The 22,387-nt window shown below is 29.3% G+C and overlaps 2 protein-coding genes and 1 long non-coding RNA gene across 6 annotated transcripts in view; 1 reads left to right on the top strand and 2 right to left on the bottom strand.

Moving 5' to 3' along the window:
* Positions 1–22,387, bottom strand: part of gfzf (GST-containing FLYWCH zinc-finger protein) — a 112,444-nt gene that overhangs the window by 27,178 nt on the left and 62,879 nt on the right. The gene's annotated exons all lie outside the window — the stretch shown is intronic.
* how (protein held out wings) overlaps positions 4,540–22,387 on the top strand; it is a 46,081-nt gene continuing 28,233 nt past the window's right edge. For 2 of the 4 annotated variants that reach the window (XM_069109703.1, XM_069109702.1), the window contains exon 1: positions 4,541–5,711. In XM_069109703.1, the coding sequence (XP_068965804.1) occupies positions 5,585–5,711 (127 nt within the window). In that variant the 5' untranslated portion in view covers positions 4,541–5,584. Of the gene's footprint in view, positions 5,712–22,387 lie in introns of all 4 variants that reach the window. The other 2 variants (XM_069109704.1, XM_069109705.1) reach the window with 2 other exon arrangements.
* LOC138178194 (uncharacterized) lies at positions 9,229–11,483 on the bottom strand. The gene is made up of 3 exons (XR_011172624.1): positions 11,369–11,483; positions 9,982–10,162; positions 9,229–9,560 (listed from the first exon to the last, which is right to left on the bottom strand). It is a non-coding gene; the product is annotated as an uncharacterized LOC138178194 (long non-coding RNA).

Below are 22,387 nucleotides of genomic sequence, written 5' to 3'. Positions count from 1 at the left end.
TACACAGAATATATTCTCAAAAAAAAGCGGTAAAACTTGTTTTGTAGTACTATAGCTTATTGATTTAAAAGTAATGAAAGACTGTAAACAGATGTAGAGTATCTCACATAAATATATTGTAAAGTACTCAGCATCACTAGAATATGATGGCAATAAATGATATATTACGTTATTATATAAAGATGGTGCTGCATAGGTATTATAAAATAACCAATATATTCTTTTAATTATTTATATTACCTGTCATTTCTTATAAAATAAACAACTAAAAAGAAACTATTGATGGGTGAAAAATGACAAGAGGAATACTTTATGTGTGACACCCACGCTATTTCTCAGTAGTACCATGTATGGCACATGGTGTATGACGTCAACGCTACTTTATACTAACCAATACATATGTGTAGGCGTGTTGGATATGGCACAAAAGGTAACGCTCGTGGGATAACACTAAGGCGACAGAATTTATAATCGATCGCTGTTTTTGAGTCATGTCTTTATAGATTACTATTTGTAAAATTCCTCTTCTCTCTTTTCAAGAAATAAAATTACGATATATATTTTACTTTTTCAATAAGGTGTATACGTTTTTACTTTTAACTTTTATTGTTATCTCCTATGATCCTTTAAACAATTGTAAAGAAGAATTTATTGTCAATAACATCAAATAATATATATTTCCTCCATTTAATATATATCTATGTTTTTATTCTATACGACTTAACGTATTAAAACTTAAAATAAATTTCAAACATTTAAAAAAGCTACGAAAAAGGTTTCAATACTCAAATTTTCCACATGTAACATTATATAATAATGTACAGAATTGGACATAGATTTACAAAAATGAACCTTTCATATTTTTCTTATTCAAAAATGGGCACATTTTTTATAAATAATTTGAATGAGCATTTTTGTACATACTAATCATGGACAATGTTAAAATTTCCCAATATTTAACTGATATATTATGCATCTTTCAGTCCTTGTCCGAGGACTATAATAAAAATTGAAAGAAATTATTGTTTGTGAAAATTATTTTCTAAATAAAATGTTTTTTCATTATCGTTTGATTACTTCAAAAGCAAGGGAATATTTTGAACAACATAACTATTTCAAATAATTTAATCTTGCAAATTCAAATAACTCTCCATCCTCCATGTGGCTGTATTTTTAGTTATATTAAATTGTATATATACTGATAGTAATAATTAGACAATAATAAAATATCAACAGAATTTACAATTGAGAATTGAACAAATATATTAGTCATACACTTATTTTGTTTCGTGCCAAGTTTCCGTATAAACTTGCGATATGAATGTGTAGAAAAGTTTAACTTATGTTAATATTAAGTATATTTTGTGTATTTATCACGTAGATTTAAATAAGAATAAAAGTAATCACGTAAGAATAAAAGTAATTAAGTAAGAATAAAAATAATTACATAAAAAATACAATAAAATTTATCTATTATTCATTGTATTTATGAGTGAAATGAAATTTTCAGTATACGAAGTTCCGTTTTCAATCAAATTTATTTTGAGAACTTTTGTATATTTAACTATTGGTTATTGTATTGCGTCATTTAATACTAGATTAAAGCTTAAAACAAATGCAATTATATACAATATAAAAAATATACATATGAAATTAATAAATAAATATCCCTTACGATATCCTTTACGAATTTAAAACAACCCTGTGTAACGATAATGTAAAAACATTGCACAATCATAAAGAACTTTAACCATAATATAAAATTTTGTTTAATTTATTCATTCACGGATTTTAACTTTTTCACTCTTATTACATTTTCAATTTTCACTTTTTTCATATCTAAAATTTCCTTAATACAAAATTATTAATAAAATTATTTTGTTAAGAGAACTATAATTATATTGAAAGAACATAATATAAAGAAACATTAAGAGTAAACATAGATGAGAATAGTATCGAGCAATCAAGCAATATTTTTAATTATAGCATACAGGGTATTAATTCTGAACTTTTTTTTTGCGCAATTGATAAATTTACGGTAGAAAAAGATAAAGTTACCTATCTTTTAGATTTGTCATGGTTTACACGTAACAACATAGCTATAACTATTTCCAAATGGATAGTTGTAGTTGTTTTTATATTATAAATATATAAAAAATGAAAGCTATGAAAGTTAGGAGAATATTTTAGAGATTTTGTATCACTGCATTTATTTTACTAATAAAGTATCTAAATATGGTTATGAAATTCTCAATAACTGCAGCGGTATCTATTTTTTTTTTTGGATACCAAATCCAGTGAAGAGAGACGTTAAATTCCTTCATGTTTATATTTCAATAAAATATAGAATGTTACTGAATAATAAGTTGTCCAACTTGTTTCATTGACATATCGAAAAATAAACGTAATGTACTTCCCTATAACGTAAAAAAGATTATAGCTAACTATCGATTTAATAATATTTCTGGTGTATCGTCTTTACGTGAAAAGTCATTGTGCAATATTAAATATTCGAAATAGTAAAACCTTGTTCTTTTGTATTTATCCTCGCAAATCTACTATTTATAGAAAAATCGGTAGCAACTAACAGCGCAAACACTCTGTTATGGTGTATATTTTAGTGGGAGTTTTACTGGAAAAGAAAAAATATATATATTTTTAAAATTTTTAACGGCAAGATAAAATCACATTAGTAATTCGATCAATTGGCAGTACCCTTTGTGCAATGACTTCATACAGTGCAATATTAATATGATGCGTAATTATATTGAATATTTGATTTCGAAAACTTGTTAAAATTAAAAGAATGCGTCTCTTTTGGTAAAACTAGTGTGAGAAAGCGAAGAAATGAATAAATATTTATATTTAAGTAATTACTTTTATAATTCATTGTTTTGAATTATTATATACACATGAAGCAACTAATAAAGATATGTTTGCGAGAGTAGATTATCATATAATAAAAATAACGGTAAGGTAGTTGTTATTTATATTTATATTACGATTGTTAATTAAAGAAATTTATATGTTAAGATTAATAAATTTAAAATCATGTTTTCTTTATTATCTAAGATTATCATTTTTAAAATAATGTTTATACATCAAAAATTTAATAAACCTGTTCAGGAAATGTAGTTATTTGTTAATCGGTATTACATTATTATCTCCTATGCGATACATCAATCAATGCGTAGTTCGAATCCATGATACGATACATTGCGTGGCTGCAAATTGAAAGTAGGTAGAAGCATTAATTATACATTCTAAAGTATACTGCTTCGATATTATAACGTATCTAGTTGAGTGCGTTGATACTTTGTATTATTATAATCGGAAGAGTTTTGCATATGGTAAAATAAGTCATATATTCGTGCTATATATATATCCATTAACGTATAGCGTTAAAACATTTTTTGAGAATTCAACTAATTTTTACGCTCTCTTTTTTCTTAAATTACATTAATATAAGAAGAGAATATTTTAATTCTTTTAAAACTTAATATATGTGTATTTTATACACTCAACGATAACTCTTTGTTACTTGCAATAAAATACAATAAAATTCCTAAATACATATTTTTACTTGATTATAATAAACAAATTTTTATTTTGTTCTTTGGCCGTTTTAGTAATAAATACGGAAGTTCTTTTAGAAGTAATTGGTTTATATTTAAAATGCATAAATAACGTTGTATGAATTATATCGAAACGAATATGTATCTTTTCTGTAATAGCTTTATTGATAGTTCATACAAATTTATAAAATTCATGAAAGAACATTTTCAATAAGTTAAGCATCCAAATTAGAATACATTAATATATAATAATATGTTACATAATCAATTTCTTGTTATTTGGTTTGTAAATGAACATTATTAAACACATACCAACACTTAATACTACACTTAAATATACTTGTTCTAAATGTCACTAATTAAACGATTAAAGAAACTATTTGATGCAGTTTATCGTCTCGAAAATTTACGTACAAAATAATTTTCAGCTGACTCTAAAATATCGAGTTAAAGTCGAAATCTATATTTAGCTTGTGGTTTATTTAAAGCATTACGTGTGTTTCGTTAGATGATCAGCTAATTTTATTGAATTTAGAAAAATTTGTCGTAAATGGCAGGCCAGAAATAAGTTAGAGTACCAAAGAAGGTATATAAAGTTAGTAAATATAAATGTTTGATACGAAGAGAATGAGTTTCTCATTTCTCTTTCAGTAATGAGCACGTAATTAAGCGAATAAAGCCTATTCAATAGATCGGTCACATATAGATCAACGTCCTTGATTTTGGTAGTCTCTCACACAACGGCAGGATATACGAATAAACGTGTTTCGTGATGTTCCGTTAACAAAAAGAATTTCATGAAACGGAGTGGCGGCCGACTCATGAATCACAAAGATCGCAAGAGGCAGGGTATGCTAGTAGATATCTACGTCCCTGAATTATCCAACTTGTATGCGGTGATGGTATGGCGCGTACCTCACGATCACGATCAGTACTCGCGCGTACGCAGAGGCCGTATATGGTAGTGGGCGGTAGAAGCGCGCCGATAGAGGTACGCAAGACCAATACACGGACGACGCATGCGCAAAATAAGTGCTGCGCATGCGTTCAAACTCAGGAATCTACGGGTAGCTCACCGCGGCACATGCACGGATAGTGCAGTAGAGCCGAGAGTCCCGTAGCGTGTGTTTGTTTTTAATTTCGCGATCTACGATCTAACTTTTTAACCTTATCAGAATCCAACTCGTGAGAGAGGCTGTATTCTTCTTCTCTCTCTCTTTCTCCCCCTCTCTCTTTCTTTCTCCTTTCTCTCTTCCTCTCAGTGTCTAATTTTCCTGCCTTTCCCTTCCTCTATCTCTCTTTCCTTTTTCTCCTTCCCTCCTTCTTTCTTTTTCTTCCCCCTTCTCTCTTCCTCTCCTTTCCTTCTCCTCCTCTTCCTTCTCAACCCTCCTCGTCTTTCCTTTCTCCTCCGCTTCTTCTCCCTTGTTCGTAATTTCGCTCTCTCTCTCTTTCTCGCGCGCGCTACTTCTTTCCCTGTCCCACCTTCTATCCTCCCTGTTTCTGTCGCTCTTACATACTTCTCTCCCTCTCCTCCTCCTCCACCTCCTCCTCCTCCTCCTCCTCCTCCTCCTTCTCCTCCTCCTCCTCCTCCTCCTCCTCCTTTACCTCCTCCTTCTCCTTCTTATACATAGTATACTGACTCCGCTATTTCTAAAAACGTAACGCAATCGTGGCGACGTATGCGAGGAGCGCGCCAGAGAAACCACGAGTGAGAAGGCGCGACGCACGAACAGCGAGTTGTATTAATTACGAGATAATTGTGCGAAAAATAAAAAGGCAAAGTGATATAATAGTGAATAATTGAAAAATCAGCGTTAACGTTGTGCAAAACCAAAACGTGAAAGGACTACTGTTGTTTTGAATCTTAATTGCAACGTCGTCTGTCTCTTGCTCGTTTACGTTTAACGATCACTTTTTCTTTCCGTTTCCCTCTCTTTGCAATACCTTTTTTGTTTTTGTATCTTTTTCTATTTTCGCGTGACCGCCATAGGAGTAATCAAGTAATTGCGATGTGTGATAATACTAACACGACGACGCAGAGTATAGCGGACTACCTGTCACAGTTACTAAAAGATCGAAAGCAGTTAGCTGCTTTCCCTAATGTCTTCATACATGTAGAGCGCCTACTAGACGAAGGTAAGCAACCATTAATCCACTAATATCTTCTGTACCTTCGGTAATGCATCATTTCACTCGCGACACGCCTTACTTTGGTTGCATGATTAACGCCCACAGCGATTCATACTTGGAGTTCGGTCCAAGCATGTTCTACATGCCTGTGAAACTTTCGCCATAGTTTCTGAGATCTTACGGATTTCGCTACGGCATTCGCGCACGCGAAAAAAATACGCAACGTCGCTTCGCGTCGTGTCGAGGAACGCTGTTCATGCCTGAGATACCGGTTCTTGTTACCTCGTAGTTTCCCATAATCGGCAACGAACTGCTCGCAAACATCGTATCTCGATCATGTGTCACGTGTTACGCGTCCCGGTCTGCTCTTCGTGTCTTCGAGCCTGCCGTTCACTTTATTTTTCCAATTTTCTACGTCGGAGCGAGAAGGACAGGAAATTAACTTATACAATGTAAGTTGATCAAAGTAACTTACAATTTCATGTGACTTACGATCCATATACATAACCGATCGATTCTACTAATCTTGATATAATTCGATTTAGTCTATTCGGCATTCCGCCAGCCTGGCTCAGAATTATTGCATACGACTGAGGAAACAAGATATGAAATAACGGGTGGGGAAACTGTCATTCGGAAAATCAACTATACAAATCTACTAATGTCATGGATTATGGAAAATTCGCAGTACACAGTTTGCTCACGCCCGTATTTTATGTTTGCGTTTCTCTTGCTCGTTAATATGTGTTTTCTCTATAATCTGCTTCACTCGTATCAACCATTCTGGAGAATAGTTTTTCACTCTCTATTTTTAGACAGTCTTGTGCGTGCGTCACGTACGTGTATGCACTCTACACACGCAGACTTTACGACACGTTTACGGTGCTTTCAGTTTTTTTCTAGACAAGAAACCTATTTCGTAAATTTTCATATAAAATCTAGTAAAATGTTTAATATATCGCCGCTCTATGTAGTTCTCAACTATTCTGTCTCCACTACTTTGTAAACTGAGAAAACTCGGTCTAAAGTTTATGATGTTTATATTACTGTGTGGTGTTAGGGCTTAACAGAACTGAATATTTATTGCTTTCTAACTGGAATTTTTATTGTATTATTACCAAATTGTATTCTTTATAATAATGAGACATACGTACTTATATGAATTAATCGATTCCTTGTTTTCTTGAAAAATGGAGTTAGGGAGTTACGAACCAGGGCGACGATATATTAAATTTATCTTGTGCATTGTACATTTGAGTATTATATGTCATTGGGTATTATATGTAATACTCAATGTCATTGAATATTATATGTAATATCCTGAATGCAGAAAGTTTTAAGCATCCAGTCTACACATGAATTATTTCGTATTTTTGGTTTGTAAATTGTGTCTTTAAATTCTATTATCACTTTATATGTGCGATTTTGTGGTATATACTTGTTCCAATATATGAACCACTTAAAAGGGAAACTGATCAATTCGGTTTTTTGCAAATGTCAATTTTCATTATCCGAATACGCGATTTACGTTCAATTCTAAAGTAGTAAATGACTTAATTTCATAACCTTATTATGCTCATGGGCATGGCGTAAATAATATTATCTACGCTCTAAGGCAAATTTTTAAAAATTACGTTCATAATTCTAATTGTCAACTTTCATAGTTAAACAATGTGGCTTCAAGACGATTCATATTCATATATGTATTTTTTGTTCTTTCGTACAATGCAATTTGTGTGTGTGTATATATATATATATATATCATATATAGGGTTTGTGTTGAAAACTTGGCTTATTGTATTTTTGACTTCTCTTTAAATTACTGAAGCATGAGTCACGTGGAAGTACATATAATTTAATAGCACTGTTATTACAATAAAGCACGAATTACAAAGTAAAATATATATTTTCTGTATATCTGGTTAAATTATTATTTGGTTTCTTTACGAATTAATTTATTTTAAGTACCTAAAACTTGAACAAAAACCATACTTTGGAAATAATACCTTCTGATTATGAAATATCATTTTATGAAAGAGCTACTATTTATATATTTTCTAAAATACTTTAATATCTTTCGAAATATGTTTGTCAATATTTATTTCATGTTTTTAGCATTTTTATTATATGTGTCATTTTGCTATGTATACGCAAACATATTCGCAGTGAATCTAATTGAATAATTTAATACACAAGAAGTTATAAAATGATTTTTCTATCGTGACTTATTGTCAGTAGTAAAATTATACTTAATACGAGCATTTAACTCTCGGAAGGAAAATACATAACCTATATCTAAAGAGCATATTATTACTGCATCGAAACAATCATTTACTATATATGTATTTATGGTTAAAGGGTATATATATTTATTTTTATACTATAATTATATAATAATTATATAATTGGTAATATTCGTATTTATTTAACACAAATCATGATGATTAGTGTTTAAAAGTAACTTTGTAAGTAATAGTTTTGGTAGTGCCTACAATCATAGATTCCTATTATTTGTGATTGTAACTTGTATTTGCGTTTGTAAATAACAGATACATAGTTACTTCGTAGTATGTGATTTACATATAGAAAAATAATAAATTTAAAAGTAATTTTTGTCATTTTTGCAGCTAAATACGTGTTATTTTAATAACTATAATAAAGTTCTAAATGTATTATTTTAGTAACTATAACAAATAAATGTATGTATAGATTTTTCACTCAATATTTGGAAAATCAGGTGAAAGCTTCTCTGTTATTTTTGATTTGCTTGAAAATAACATTATTTAAAGCGTATGTGCATTTTAGTCGTCTATACTGTTTCACAGGAAATGTGTCAAATGACGTTTACGACAAGAACCGGTTTTGCGAAAGCTCTCTGATCTCGCGCATTCCTACAAGGATATAGTCCTGTTGATGCAAAGAAATTCATTTTATTCTTCTCTTCTTCGATTCAATTTAGTATGATATTTCATTGATTTATGTTCAAAATTCAATTTTATGCATTTCTTATTCCTTATATTGATTCATACTTCATACATATCTTAAGTATTATACGAGTATATCAATTCATAACCGAGAAACCTCTCGTCAATAATTTTGTTCAGATATTGTGCTTGTTATATAAGTATACTTGTTACGTTAACTAAATTATATTATTAAAGAAAAAAATCGACAAACAACGCCTTGCTAACAATAGCTTCAGAATATTAGAGCCTTTAGCAAAAATTAGAATATTATATATCCTTATATTATTATATGTTGTCTTGTTTTATCACAAGAAGTTATCGCTAATATCTTTGACAGTTGGTGCGACTTTAAGTAATGCAACATCAACTCCAATTAACAGGATTAGGAAATCTGGTAATACGTATATGATTTTGACGCATCTATCTGTGCTCTGGTGTACGACGCCTTCAGACGAAAGTACGGTTTGCATTGCACGCATTTAGTCTTCTGTTACATTCTAAACAATCTTTTCGACAAGGATTTTAACGTATACGGAGCTTCTCTTGCCTGCTAAAAGTTGAACTAGCTTACAATTGAGGACGGACATGTAGTATTAAACGTAGTGAAAGAAAATTAGCGAAAAATTGAAAAGAACAAACATGTCATAACACGTTATGATGTAGACCTGGAGTCTCTGCACAATGTTGTTCATCGTAATGCATAGTTCATGATGGCTCAACCGTATTGCAATCGTGTTCGAAAGATCTATTTCGAACACGACGTAGCAAGTTTTCTCGGTGACCTAGTGGCGTGAATAGAACTCGTTGTCAAGCGCGTCCTTTCGAAACTGTCTAGCGAAAACTTGGACAGACACGAGGTCTAGTTTTCTTCTGCTACTAGGTCGTTGTGCTTAATCATTTCAAATGGAAACGTATGAAATCATACACGGTCTCAAATATAATAGATTGATTAGTGTCGTATCACATCTCACGGAACAATTCATACATACTTCAAGGAAATCGAGCTTTTCCTATCTTATATGTATACTGATAATCTCATTTAGATCAAATATATCTACTAGATTTTGATGAAGTATGTAAGTCAGATATAAACATTAAAACAATGCATTAAGAATAATTTCTTTAATCTTCATTTGCATTTTTTTCATTTTTAAGTAACGATTTAATTTCAGTAATGATTATAAAGGGCACTGCTATATTTTGCTATTGCATCTTCAATCAATATCTTTTCGCATAAAATACATTCACATAAAACTCTTCAAGCAAGTGAGAAGCGATAGTTTTAGAGATTAACATTGGTGTGTACTTACATATATTGAGGTCGATTATACCAATAATATTTTCATATCTTTGGAACTTTTGTTTCGTTTAAAGCTTGTCGATAAGTAAGCTTCGAGTAAACTTCCATATTTCACATTCTCATTTTCACTATTCGTTCTCTCCGGTAACTGTTTCCCTGTTATTCAATTTCTTGCTTGCACTTGACCTGATCTGTTTACAAGTATTCAAAACATTAAAACACGACCATAATCTGCCATAATATGTTACAAATGTAAATAGTCTTCTTATATGTATTTCTAACGACTGCTACTACTAACAATTACTAAATGTAGTAGTGAAGAACTTCCAATGTTTTCAATAAATGTATTAAAGAATTTCTTACATCCTAATTTATGTTTAACTTTTTGTGTAATGAAATTTTATGAAATTGTCCTTATATTTGATCAAATTTTTTCTGTTTGCGGTTTGCACAGTACCTATATTTGCGCTCATTATTATTAATGAAATTGACATAAAGTTTAACGAATAACACTGTAATATCCGGTTGATTTGATTTTCAATAGGCATAGATTTTTAGTATAATCTAAAAAACAGGTATATGTGTAATGTTTCCAAGGTTGATATACGACATTTATACTTATTCGATTAAATAAACTTTAGAAATTGTTTCCATATATTCACAAAAATTATATTCTTTTCACTATAACAATACAACTGGTGAAATCAGTAACTAGAATTGATATTTATGTGTTACTATTTTTATTCAAAAATATCTAAATTATTTCTCCTGACATTAACCGAACGAACAAATATATAAGTATGTATATACATATATTTAATTTTGTGCGTATAGCGAATTTACAGTATATGACAAGTTATTAATTAGCTTTTAATGAAAAAGACGCTGAAACGATGGTCTGTACGTAAAAATAAAAATACATACATGAGCAAGTACAATTTCTGGTAAATACATCCAATGAGAAAAATGGAGAGAAAGAGTGTATGTGTGTGTTATTAGTTGACAAAAGGGAAGTAAGGTGGGTGAAGAAGAAACGATTTCCTTGAAAGCAGGGAACCACGTGTTTATACTTTCTTCGTTTCCCTTTGATATTCTTAGCATGTTGAATGGCAAATGTTCGTACTCGCAGCTATCACTAGAGTATCAGAAGACGATTGCAGAGACTCTACTCTTCTTTTCTCTTCTGATTGTTTTCTTTAGTATGTCGTAATGATAAGTAGCAAGGCGACAGCAGCAATAGCGACAGCAGTGGTTGCAAAGGCGGTAGCGGCCGCATTCCTTCTTTCTTCTTTGTTCCTCTTTACTTCTCTTCCTTTTACTTGAGCGAAGAGGTTACACATACCCGTTAGCGATCGCGCTCGATATCGTACGTAGGCACAGTTTACATAAATACTTACCGAAACAGAAAGATATTATTATTTTTTCCACTGATATATTTAATCCCGTTCATTCTTAATTTCTTCTAATGTCGTTGGATTACCTAAATACTTAAGGTTTTCGACCGTAATAGCGATTTACATTTAAATAAATTTTATCTGATATGATAACCACTTTATAATGTGGAGATTTCAAGTGTACCACGCGCTTAATGTCAACAGTACATAAGATCGTAATCATTTGATAACAAGTTGTTATGACAAATCTCCGATAACTGTTAGTGAAGTATTAAATTACAAGTGGTGGATCTATATAATATATTAAATGACGATTAGCAAACTTATATAGTTTACATATAGATATGTACGTTGTACTACACTAATGCGTTTTAGATCATTCTAACAAGTTATGATCGGTTTTAATATTATCGATATAGAACAAAAGTTTAAATCAATATAGAATCATAATACTTTTTTTTATAAATGAATATAGCTAAGTTTAATACTTTGTAATATTTAGAAAGGTACTATTTCTTTATGATCGACATTTATTTTATGAAATACGCCTTAGATGAGTGAAGTTTTATTCGTAATATGTTGTACGTAATTAGAAAATTTTATACAAAAATCCTTCAGCGAACGCCGAATATTATTTTAAACGTAAGAATATGAATGTAAAATTATAATCAGATAATCAGAAAATTTCTACAATTAATTTGAATATTAACAATTAAATGATATGTAATATGAGAGTTGAACTTAGACTGCACCCAAAATAAAAGTAGAATTTTTATTTTGTCTTTGATATATATAGGTATGTAAGTACAATATCTTTCCCAAATAGCTATATCATTATATCATGATCTTTCTATAATATTCTTATATAATATACTTATAATATACTTATATTATAAGTATATAAGTATATTATATTATATTAATATACTTATTCGACTTAATTAATTTCTCTTTTTAATGTTATCTCGTTGTTATTATAAATAAGATAAACAATTTTCTGATTTTTTAATTTTTCGAGAAACATATTTATTTTACGTAAATATAGGATGAAAATTGTTTACTTAACGTGAACATTAAATTCTTCCAAATTACTTGAAACCACGAACGAGATTTAAGATATGTTAAACATAAGAATTTTTCATAATATAAAAATTTAATACGTAAGTACATATTTTAAATTTAATCATTAAGTATATCTATACTCCTTATTTGAATGTACGAATGCGGATAATAGTTATTTTATTAAACATTACAAATATTTTTTTTCAGGTTCATTCATTTAGAAAGTCATTATAAACATGAGAATAATATCTGAAAACATTAATGCGATTCTATCTATAAGAGTGTATTGTATTGTGAATGAAATTACGATTAAAATGTAGTGGATTGAGTAATGCAGTGAAAATTGAAAGTACATATATCTGACATTCTATATCTATATACATATTTATAGATGCACATCGAGAATTACATGCGTATTTCGTATGCAAAAATTAATAGATTTGAATGGTCAAAATTTAAAAAAATGTCGTATTGTATGAATAAATAGTTATTATGTTCAAAGTTTCGTATATTAGTTCATTTAAGAAACAAGTTGAGATATTAACGATAGTTGAGAAAGAAATAATATATAGATAACTACATTTTTCATAAATTTTTAAAACAATTTAATCTATTACAGATAATATGTATTTTATTCAAATATTATTAATAACCGTACCAGCATATCTGTCATAATTTAGTAACTTGTTTACTTCTTTTATTGTAATGGAATTATTATTATTCTAGTATTGATTATCATCAATTATGTTTTATTTCATTATTATTATTATATTTATTTATTTAGCTATTTATTGTTGCATCGTCGATAATAATAGTCAACATTTCTTCAAAGTATTGTTTGCACTTCGTCTTTTGTTTCCTTTCTTTGTAGCTGCTTTTAAATAATCTGTTTCTACATTCTTACACATATGACAGAAGGTTACCTTTTTAAATTTTATTAAATCCCTCGCAGTAGCTGTTCCACTAAGCAAAGACGTTTCTCCGTTTCTAAATAAGGAAATGTCTACGCGCCCCCACTTTTGCAGTCCTCACCGTGGTCGACCTGTCATGTCGTCATTTCGTCTATGTCTATGCTATGTCGTGGAGACCAGACCACCGTATACGTTCTTACGCACGTATATATAATATATAGGCTGTTCCGTAAGCTTGCCATATATAGATTCCTCAAGTATCTGTGAATGTAGCGTACATTATACACATACGGTGATACGTTTATCATGCACATTAACTATCGGTCTATCAGCTTCTTTAATCAACAATTATCCATATTGAATGCATATTTATGCGTTTCTATTTAATGATCTTCATTTGTTATTACTATTAATTAATATATTAAATTTCTAGAATATAATAAACTCATATTAAATACTAGAAATATAAACCTGGTTAATTTTTCTATTCATGTTAATAAATATTCATTAAAAATGAAATCTTTGATTGCAAGAATATTCAATTATATACATATATACTATGCATATAGTAATTGTTAGGTAACATATAAAAATGTGATAATTTCTTAATGAAAGTAATATACGTACAATAAAATTTTGATATTTTTCTGGCTATTATGAATTTGAGCTCATTGTCAGTAGCGTTTATATGAGTGTAAACGCTTTTAAAAATTATAATGAAAAACTTGCTGTTTGTTTTTAAACTTAACAAAAGATACCTATAGAATATGTCTAGATACTGAACATACCAATTAATAATATAATATAACAAATGGTATAATATTTTCTGAATCTTTGATAACGTTTGACAGTGATTTAGTATATTGATTGATTGATTTAATATTGATAATACATAATAGTGATTCAGTGTTGACTGATTCAGTATTAATAATAATATATGGTAATGACTCAATGAAATTTGTTAATACAATCTTTATTGATAAGAGCATTAATGAAACTTATCAAATTGATTAAATTTATTTTTGTTCCTATGTATCTGTTTTACATTACATAACTTTTCGTTCATTAGATTTCGTTAATTATACAAATCTTTTTAACTACATATAATAAATAAATAAACGCCAATTGTAATTAATTGATGCACCTGCGATTAATCGATCAATAGAATAAACTATGCTGAATAAATTTAGTTTGTGATATACGATTTATAGGTTGATACGGTGATATAGGTTATCGTTATTTTAAAATGCGTTAGTACGTACGTGCAAAGAAATGATGAATAGCATGATGGGACGGAGATTTAGGCAAAAGAGAAATATCATGAAACCCTTAACAGTGGCCCTTGGGAACACATAGGGGCCGATGACCGGATTGACCTGCAGTTCGCTTCATGCCGCATGGCATCCACCAACGGGCTCGTGCCACTTCGTCTTCGTTCCATTCTCGTCATTCTCCGTCTCTCTTCTGTTATTTTGCTCCCTCGTTCCTTCACTTGTTCGTTTGCTTACTCGTGTGAATTTAGTCTTTAACCTTCTTCTTATTTTTTCTCGTCTCCACCTTCTTCTTCTATTTCTTTTCCCTCCTGCTTTCTTCCATTCTTTGGGTTGATTTTTGTTATATTTTTATTTCAAAAAGGAAAAATCTCGTATTTTTCAAGCGGTGCAATTGTCATCTCTTAATTTTTCTATTTCGTTCGAATATCAATTCGCTCAATTATGTCCCCCGTTCCCTTTAACCTTCTTTTTTCACTCCCACAATTTTCGTTCTTTATCATTCTTGAGTATTTTTTACTCTCCCTCCCTCCGTTCTACTCACTCTCCACCCTTCTTGCGCATATCCTCGTTGGTATCCACCATCCGCCCCCCTCCATTCGATTCGAGTCTCTTACTTTAAGCTTCGAAAAGTAGGTAGGGTGAAAGGAATTCTCTACCGTCTCCGTTTCCAAGCGGCACTCTTCGCTCTTCTCTTCGTCAATCTTTCTGCTTGCCTTGAGTTGGGCGTGCACTCACACACGTTTACTTGGGTCATTATACCAAACCGTATATTCCCGTACTGTACTCAGTCTTAGTCGGTCATCTTCGCCTCGAGTTAAAGCGAAGCAGGTTCAACATCTATAGTTGTTGAAACTTCGAGACGTCAATGTGATTCTGATATCTTATATATATATATATATATATATATATATATATATATATGCATTTAAAATGTATTGTTTAAATTTTTATTACAAACCCAGATAAGATTCTTGAAGACAATGATTTTTACGTTTCTCTTCGCGATTTCGGCCAATTGCAATTTTTTTCGACAATTTTTTTGCGTCATCTAGTAAACTAATTCTAATTTAATTTCTGAAAAAAAGAAAGGCTATAAGCGAAAAAATCTGCATTGTCCATCAATTTATTTTCGTATATAAGATAGCCTGTAGTCAATAATTCACTTCTATTGGGAATTAGTCAAATAATATTTGACAAATTTTCAAATTTAATTTTCTTAAAAATGAAAGCCACAGCACAGTTTCATCCTTCTTAAATTCCTTATTTTCTGTCTTATTTTCTGTCATAGAATCACCCTGATTCCATTTGTAATCTGTACTATGATTTCTAGATTAACTTGTGCAAAATTCATATTGTATATAGTGTGAAGAAATTGTTTTCTCTATCTTTCTCTATATTTTATTCATATATAAAATGTATTCCTTTTAGAAGTAGACTAACATGAAATATAAAATTTTATTAATTCTATATTATGAAAATATTAAATAGAAATGATTAGAGATTATTAGAAATTCTTAAAAATTAAATGAAAAGCAATAAATACTAACGATAAGTACAAGTCAAATATTCGAAAATCTGGAAAATGAAAGTAAGAGAATAAAATCGATAGTCGGTAATCATAGTAATCAAATTTTCGGCTTTTCGTGGTGAAAATATATATTTGTGCCAGTTCATTCAATTTGCATTTAAGATTAATTTATATTAATATTATTTTTATACAACATAAATTAATGTTTTTTATATACACGTAAAAGAAATATTTATGTATATGTATGTTTAATTTAATCATGTAAAAGATAATGTAATATCCAGATGCTTTTAGCATGATTCAATACTGAAATGTGATAATAATTAGTAAAATATTTTTGAAAATACATTTCTTCTTGCTGGTTTATATTCTATAAATTATTAACAATATTGTATCGTTAGTATGTTTTTAATTATAGAAAGTGCGTGCTTTTCTCATATCTGTATTAATAAAGATATCTATATTATTATTACGTATATTATTATGTATATTTGTTGTAAAATTAATATCTATGTATCTATTTTAACTTTTATGAATAGTAAGAAACTAAATTGTGTTATTAGTGTAATGTTTGTACAAAGACAGTGTGAATAAAAGAGCTAGAAAACTTGACCTCTTCCAAATCGACGTAAATCAATGCAGTAGCATTTGTTAATATGGTTATTAATAGATAAACTGCCTTCAAATTATATAATAGTTGTAATATTCTTGCCCTGAAAGATGTTAACCGTATGAGATAAGATATCTGAAATCGAAATATGAAATACTTTGTCATTAATAAAACATTTAATGTAAAGAAATAAATATTGAGGGAAATACAATATACTGTATGATATGAAGAATTTTATGAAATATTTCGTGTGAAACTTGCGTAATAAAATATGTACATTTTCAAGAAAAAACTCTTTCATATAAACGAAAGAAGTTTAATAAAATAGATTTTATTTTATATTTTTGATTTATTAATTACGAAAGCTTGAAGCAAAACGTGTCTGAAATATTAGTAGATTATCTTTTTATAGCTAGTGAAATAAACAAAATCACTATACTTAACCCTTAAAAAATCTCAAATAGTTTTCACACATATTTAATAAGGAGATCACATCTTGAATGAACTTTTTGGACAAAAGTAAATTTAGAGTAGATAGAGTGGATCATTAATGTAATCAATTGCTAAAATATTACACGCTAATGGATACCCGTTTAAAAATTGTGATGTGTATCCTTTATTGAGTTAAACTAACATAGTTCTTTAATTGTTATCGTGATAAATAGATAAGTAGTGTGTACAATAGTATTTAGGATTCCGGTTTGAATCTTGCTAGGTAAGAATCTTTTTTCTGTTTTCTTTTTCGTTATTGAAGTTGTATATTTTTTATGCATCATAATAAAAATGATTTAATTTCGGATTCATCATTTAAACATATGAAATAATATTACATTTATACGTATGTACGTAAGAAAAACATAAACGAGAAAGTACTGCGTTGTGTTTCCTTATCTTCGATACGATAAATTTTAGAATATTAAAGTTAAGATATCTTTTAAATTAATCATTCTTCGATTCAAATACTTTGAAATTCTTTGTAGAGAATTAAAAAATGCATCGAATGGTGCATAAAAAGATTTACAGTTCCGCTTAAAAAAAGATAGGGGTGACCTCCAAATGTTTGAAACGTCTCCGCTTTCAGAGAAGACATATGTACCATCTGATGCATCACTTGAAAGTGGAAACTATTTAATTTCTCCTAATGAAATTTTTTTCGAAGTTTAATTATTTCCTTGCTTTTCATGCTTCAAAGTCTGCTACACGTACTTGTTACATGTACAATATAATAATAAAATATAATGCAGAGAATGAAAATTCTGATTTAATTTCCATTTTATAAAAAATAAAAAATAAAAATAACATCTCAAATATTTCTTTAAAAACTCTATCTGTAGCAGAATAATATACGTATACATTGGCTACAATTTTATTAAGGTTAATGATATTTGCGTAATATGATCTCTGATGTACTTGAAACATTATATTCTGGAAAAGTAAAAGGTTGAAAGGTTAAAAATATATGTAACAAAGGTTCTATTCTATTGATTAATTATCAATTATTGATAAATGATAAGTAATAATATCGTCAATTATTGATAAAAAATATTGAATGATTTTCTAGTGAGCATGAATTGCGTGCTATTTGTTAAATAAGTTTATAAATTAAATTTACCCGTGTTCCATGTTACAGTTTTCAATAATAGAATTTAACTATCGTATATTTTAAACATGTTGTGACATCATTTTATGGGAAAGGGTTAATAATATCATTATTCTTATATTCCAGCTAAGTGTGTAGATAATGTAAATAGTACGCGAAATGTATTTTTCTACATTATTTTTAACGTTATACTTGTATATTTGTAAGGCTTGTGTTAGAAGTTATAGTTTAGTGTTGGTATAAAATTTCTTGGACACTGACTTATAAATATATCCTTGTGACTCACTATGTGAAAATAAGTTGTGAATTGCTTAAGAAACTTGGCTACTAAGATATAACTTCAATACATGTGACATTGATTTAAAATCTGTATTTATAACGCACTATTGTGTTAATTCCAGAATTAATTTGTTGAAATCGATGAACAACATAGTGATAATACAAAATTAATATAACATCTATACAATATTTATCAACCGTTTTCAATTTGTTGTTCTTTAATTTACAATACGATTGGGTTATATTGATCTCTTATGATTAGTTACATAATGTTTGCTCTTAATTACCCGAACAATAATACAAATATTTAATAAACACAATTCTGTGTTTCAGTTGTCAACAAGATAGGTATTCCTTTTTTGTCATTTATTTATTTATGCTCATTTTGTGTGTTTGTGAATTAACTTTTTTTATACTTTGTGATATTCCTTTTTATTTTTTTCTGATCAAGTTCTTATCTTTTATTTAAGCTTAACTTAAATCATAACTTAAATATCATAAATATTATCACACATTTTATACTACTCAATTGATAATTATACAATATTTTGTTAATAATATTTTATTAATTACGTAATATAAATAAAGGAAGCATTCTTTACACTCCCTTCAGTATTGTTTTTTTTTTAATGTTAATACTAATGACTAGTGATTTATCAAAAATAAATATTGTTGAACATGTATGTACATGCATATTTTTGAAATATTCAGTTTTCAAGTGATCCTATTTTATAGATTGCACCACTATGTTAATTTAATGAAAAACGAATCTAGAGAGAGGGTCTACTATATAATAAATTTCTAAACTCTCGGAACACACACTCGAATTATACTCTTTGTAAAATGTTGAAAGGTCATGTAAAATTATTTGTATCTATATTATGTCGATATGCAAATGGAATCTAAAAACTTAATTATTGATTTGATTTACGGCGCTATATGAAAAGATATATAATCGCCTTTTTATTCTTCCAATGAGATTATTATTACCCTTAGATTAACTATATAGTTTGAAATATTATTAAATAATTATTACCATCAGTAAGTGTTAGTGTATCTATTGGATGAAAAGCAAGGTTACGAAACTAAATGATTTTATTCAACTATGAAAATTGAAATTCGATGAAATTTTAGGTGCACAGTTTCTAGCAAGAGTAATAGTAGCTTTCATTGCACATAAAATACATATTGTATACATGAGTACAATATGTATATTATAGGACACGAAGTGTAATAAAATATTTTATTATTGTTATTAAATTTCGAGACGATTGCTGAAGTTCATTGAAATGTTTGGAAGTTGTGTCGTTGTAATTACAAGTACCATTGTAATGAATTAAATTATTTTTCTTATTGTAAATTAACGAGAAGGTTTGTCTCCTCAAAACGCCATTGTCTTTTTCAACCGGTTGATCTGTGTCATGGATCGTAGTCTTGATGATTACGCCATCGATGATGTCATAGACGCTGCACCTAACCAATACCAACATCGATTCAACATCACCACCTACGCTACACTTAGATAGATTTTTATTCTCACAGGTAATGAGTATTCTTACTTCCCAGGTCTATATCGTCTTGGAATTTTACTTTATCCTTTTCCTTCGTTTGGAGTTGATTCCAAAAACAATGATTCATCGTTTGAAAATAATTGTGATTTGTACTTACAAAATATGACTACAGTGTTCAGCAATATGACAGACAGTGAATAAAATTTTATAAAAAAATATTTCTTTTAATTGGCATTCAATGTATTTCCGATTTAGCTTTGTACAATATTCTTGTCTTATAACAATCTCACTGTACATACATATGTATGTATACGTATGTATGTATATCAATACGCATTTCTGTGAGTCACAAGATGTTTCCACGAATGAAATTAACTAATTGACTCGCGATATGAGTCAAATATATATGTGTTTAAAGTTATTATTCAAACCAAAAATATTGTTTACGTCAGATAAAGTTTGTTCTAGATTTCTTCTGATTTTAGATAAGGAAAGAGGTGGAATATCGTAGCATGTGAAAGTTTAAATTAACATATAGTACTCGTTTCTTGTTTAATTGAAAATTTCGTTTCTGAATAATTACTGAAAGCAAAACAAAACAAATGTAATGGAAAACAGGAAGGTAAGAAAGCTACGAGAATACAATACAGCTGATGTCAGCTGTAATGAGCAATGTTGCTAAAAGTGGATATGATGCTGCGTTCTTTCGCTCGTGTGTTCTATCCTCTCTTTTCATTTACACTCTTATATCTGCGCACGCATGCGTAATACGTACTGTGGTAACATATACATACATGCATGCATATGTATATCTATACTCATAACTGTGTAGTCAGTGATACTTAAAAGTAGGTAGAACTGGAAACAAGTTTAAAAATATTGCTTATAGTAAAAAAGAGGTGGAACATACCGCTTTCTACATTTTGCATTTCCACTTAATTCACTTTTTCTTCAGTTGTCTTTAAAATCGTATATTATTTATAAATAGGCAAAATTTGTTAACTTGATAAAGCTACAACTATAATACAATTATAAGTAGGCACTAATTTTTATATAATACACACCTATAAATAATGATATATCTATGTACCATTTTATTCTACGATCTCTTGCCATTTTTCGTAATTTATTTATTCTTTTATTGTAAAACTTTTCGTCCTTCTCATTCGAAAATTCAGACACGCGCATCCTTGGACATTTTATGTTCTTGAAAAATTTTCAATTATGGAAATTTTCCAATGTGCAAAATTAAGGTTAGGTAAATATGGTAAGTGGGGTAACACCCACCACTTTTATGTATTTTTAACAAACGATTGCATATTGAATCGCATATTCAAATGCTATCTAGCAAATTCCTTTCGATTATCACATGCAGACCCCAGATATCATTACTTAATTGTCATTCCAAGTTTATTTAAATGTTATAAAATTGATTTCTTTAAAATATTTAAGTATCTAGTTGAGTATCTTAGGTTTTATTCACTTAATGTGGTTATTTACCAATATTAATCTTCATTGAGCTGCCACTTCTTCCTTATCTTCCAGGTCAAAATCTCCACTATTAAATCTTTTAATCCATTTTTGAGTGGTACGTTTATCGATATTATCATCAGCATACATATCATACATTTTCTTTTTATTTTTTCTACGTTAATTCGTCGCATTAATTCATTTTTGCATCCATTGTAATCATTTTCGCATTTAATTCCGGAAATGGATATTGCATTGGCTCATGTTCAAGAGAATTTTTACTTTATACAAAACTGAAGGAGAACTGTCTAACGCTGTATAAGTAGATAAAATACTCTTAAGACTGGATCAGGCACGGCCAGTAATTTAATCTAGTAAAATAGTAAGTAAAGCCGAATCATGTTGAATTGGAGGATCATGGCGGATGAAACAAGAATAAAACTAAAGCGACTTGTTTCGATGGATCATCTGCTTTGATATTGATTATCCAGAGTGAAACAATATAAATTCCGTTTCACTTGTTACTTAACGAAACTGACCATATCTGAACCAGCCTCTACACTTTAGACTGCCTTTAACTTGTTTTGATATCTATACATATTTAACATTTATCCAGCTAGTAAGTATGTACGTATAATGGATAAGCAATAGTAAGCATCTATTACTAGCACGTAGTTAGTAAGTATGCGTATAATGTATAAGCAGTAGTTTGATATGACACTTCTCGAAATATGTACGCGGTTGTGACGAACGAACCTATTATTCAATTTAGTATTT

This window comes from Bombus flavifrons, chromosome 3 (assembly GCF_040668555.2).
Source record: "Bombus flavifrons isolate JBK064 chromosome 3, iyBomFlav1_principal, whole genome shotgun sequence".
In the NCBI taxonomy this organism is placed as follows: Eukaryota; Metazoa; Arthropoda; class Insecta; order Hymenoptera; family Apidae; genus Bombus; species Bombus flavifrons.
The sequence above is the reverse complement of the archived record's forward strand: the minus strand, read 5'-3'. Positions and strand labels throughout refer to the sequence as shown.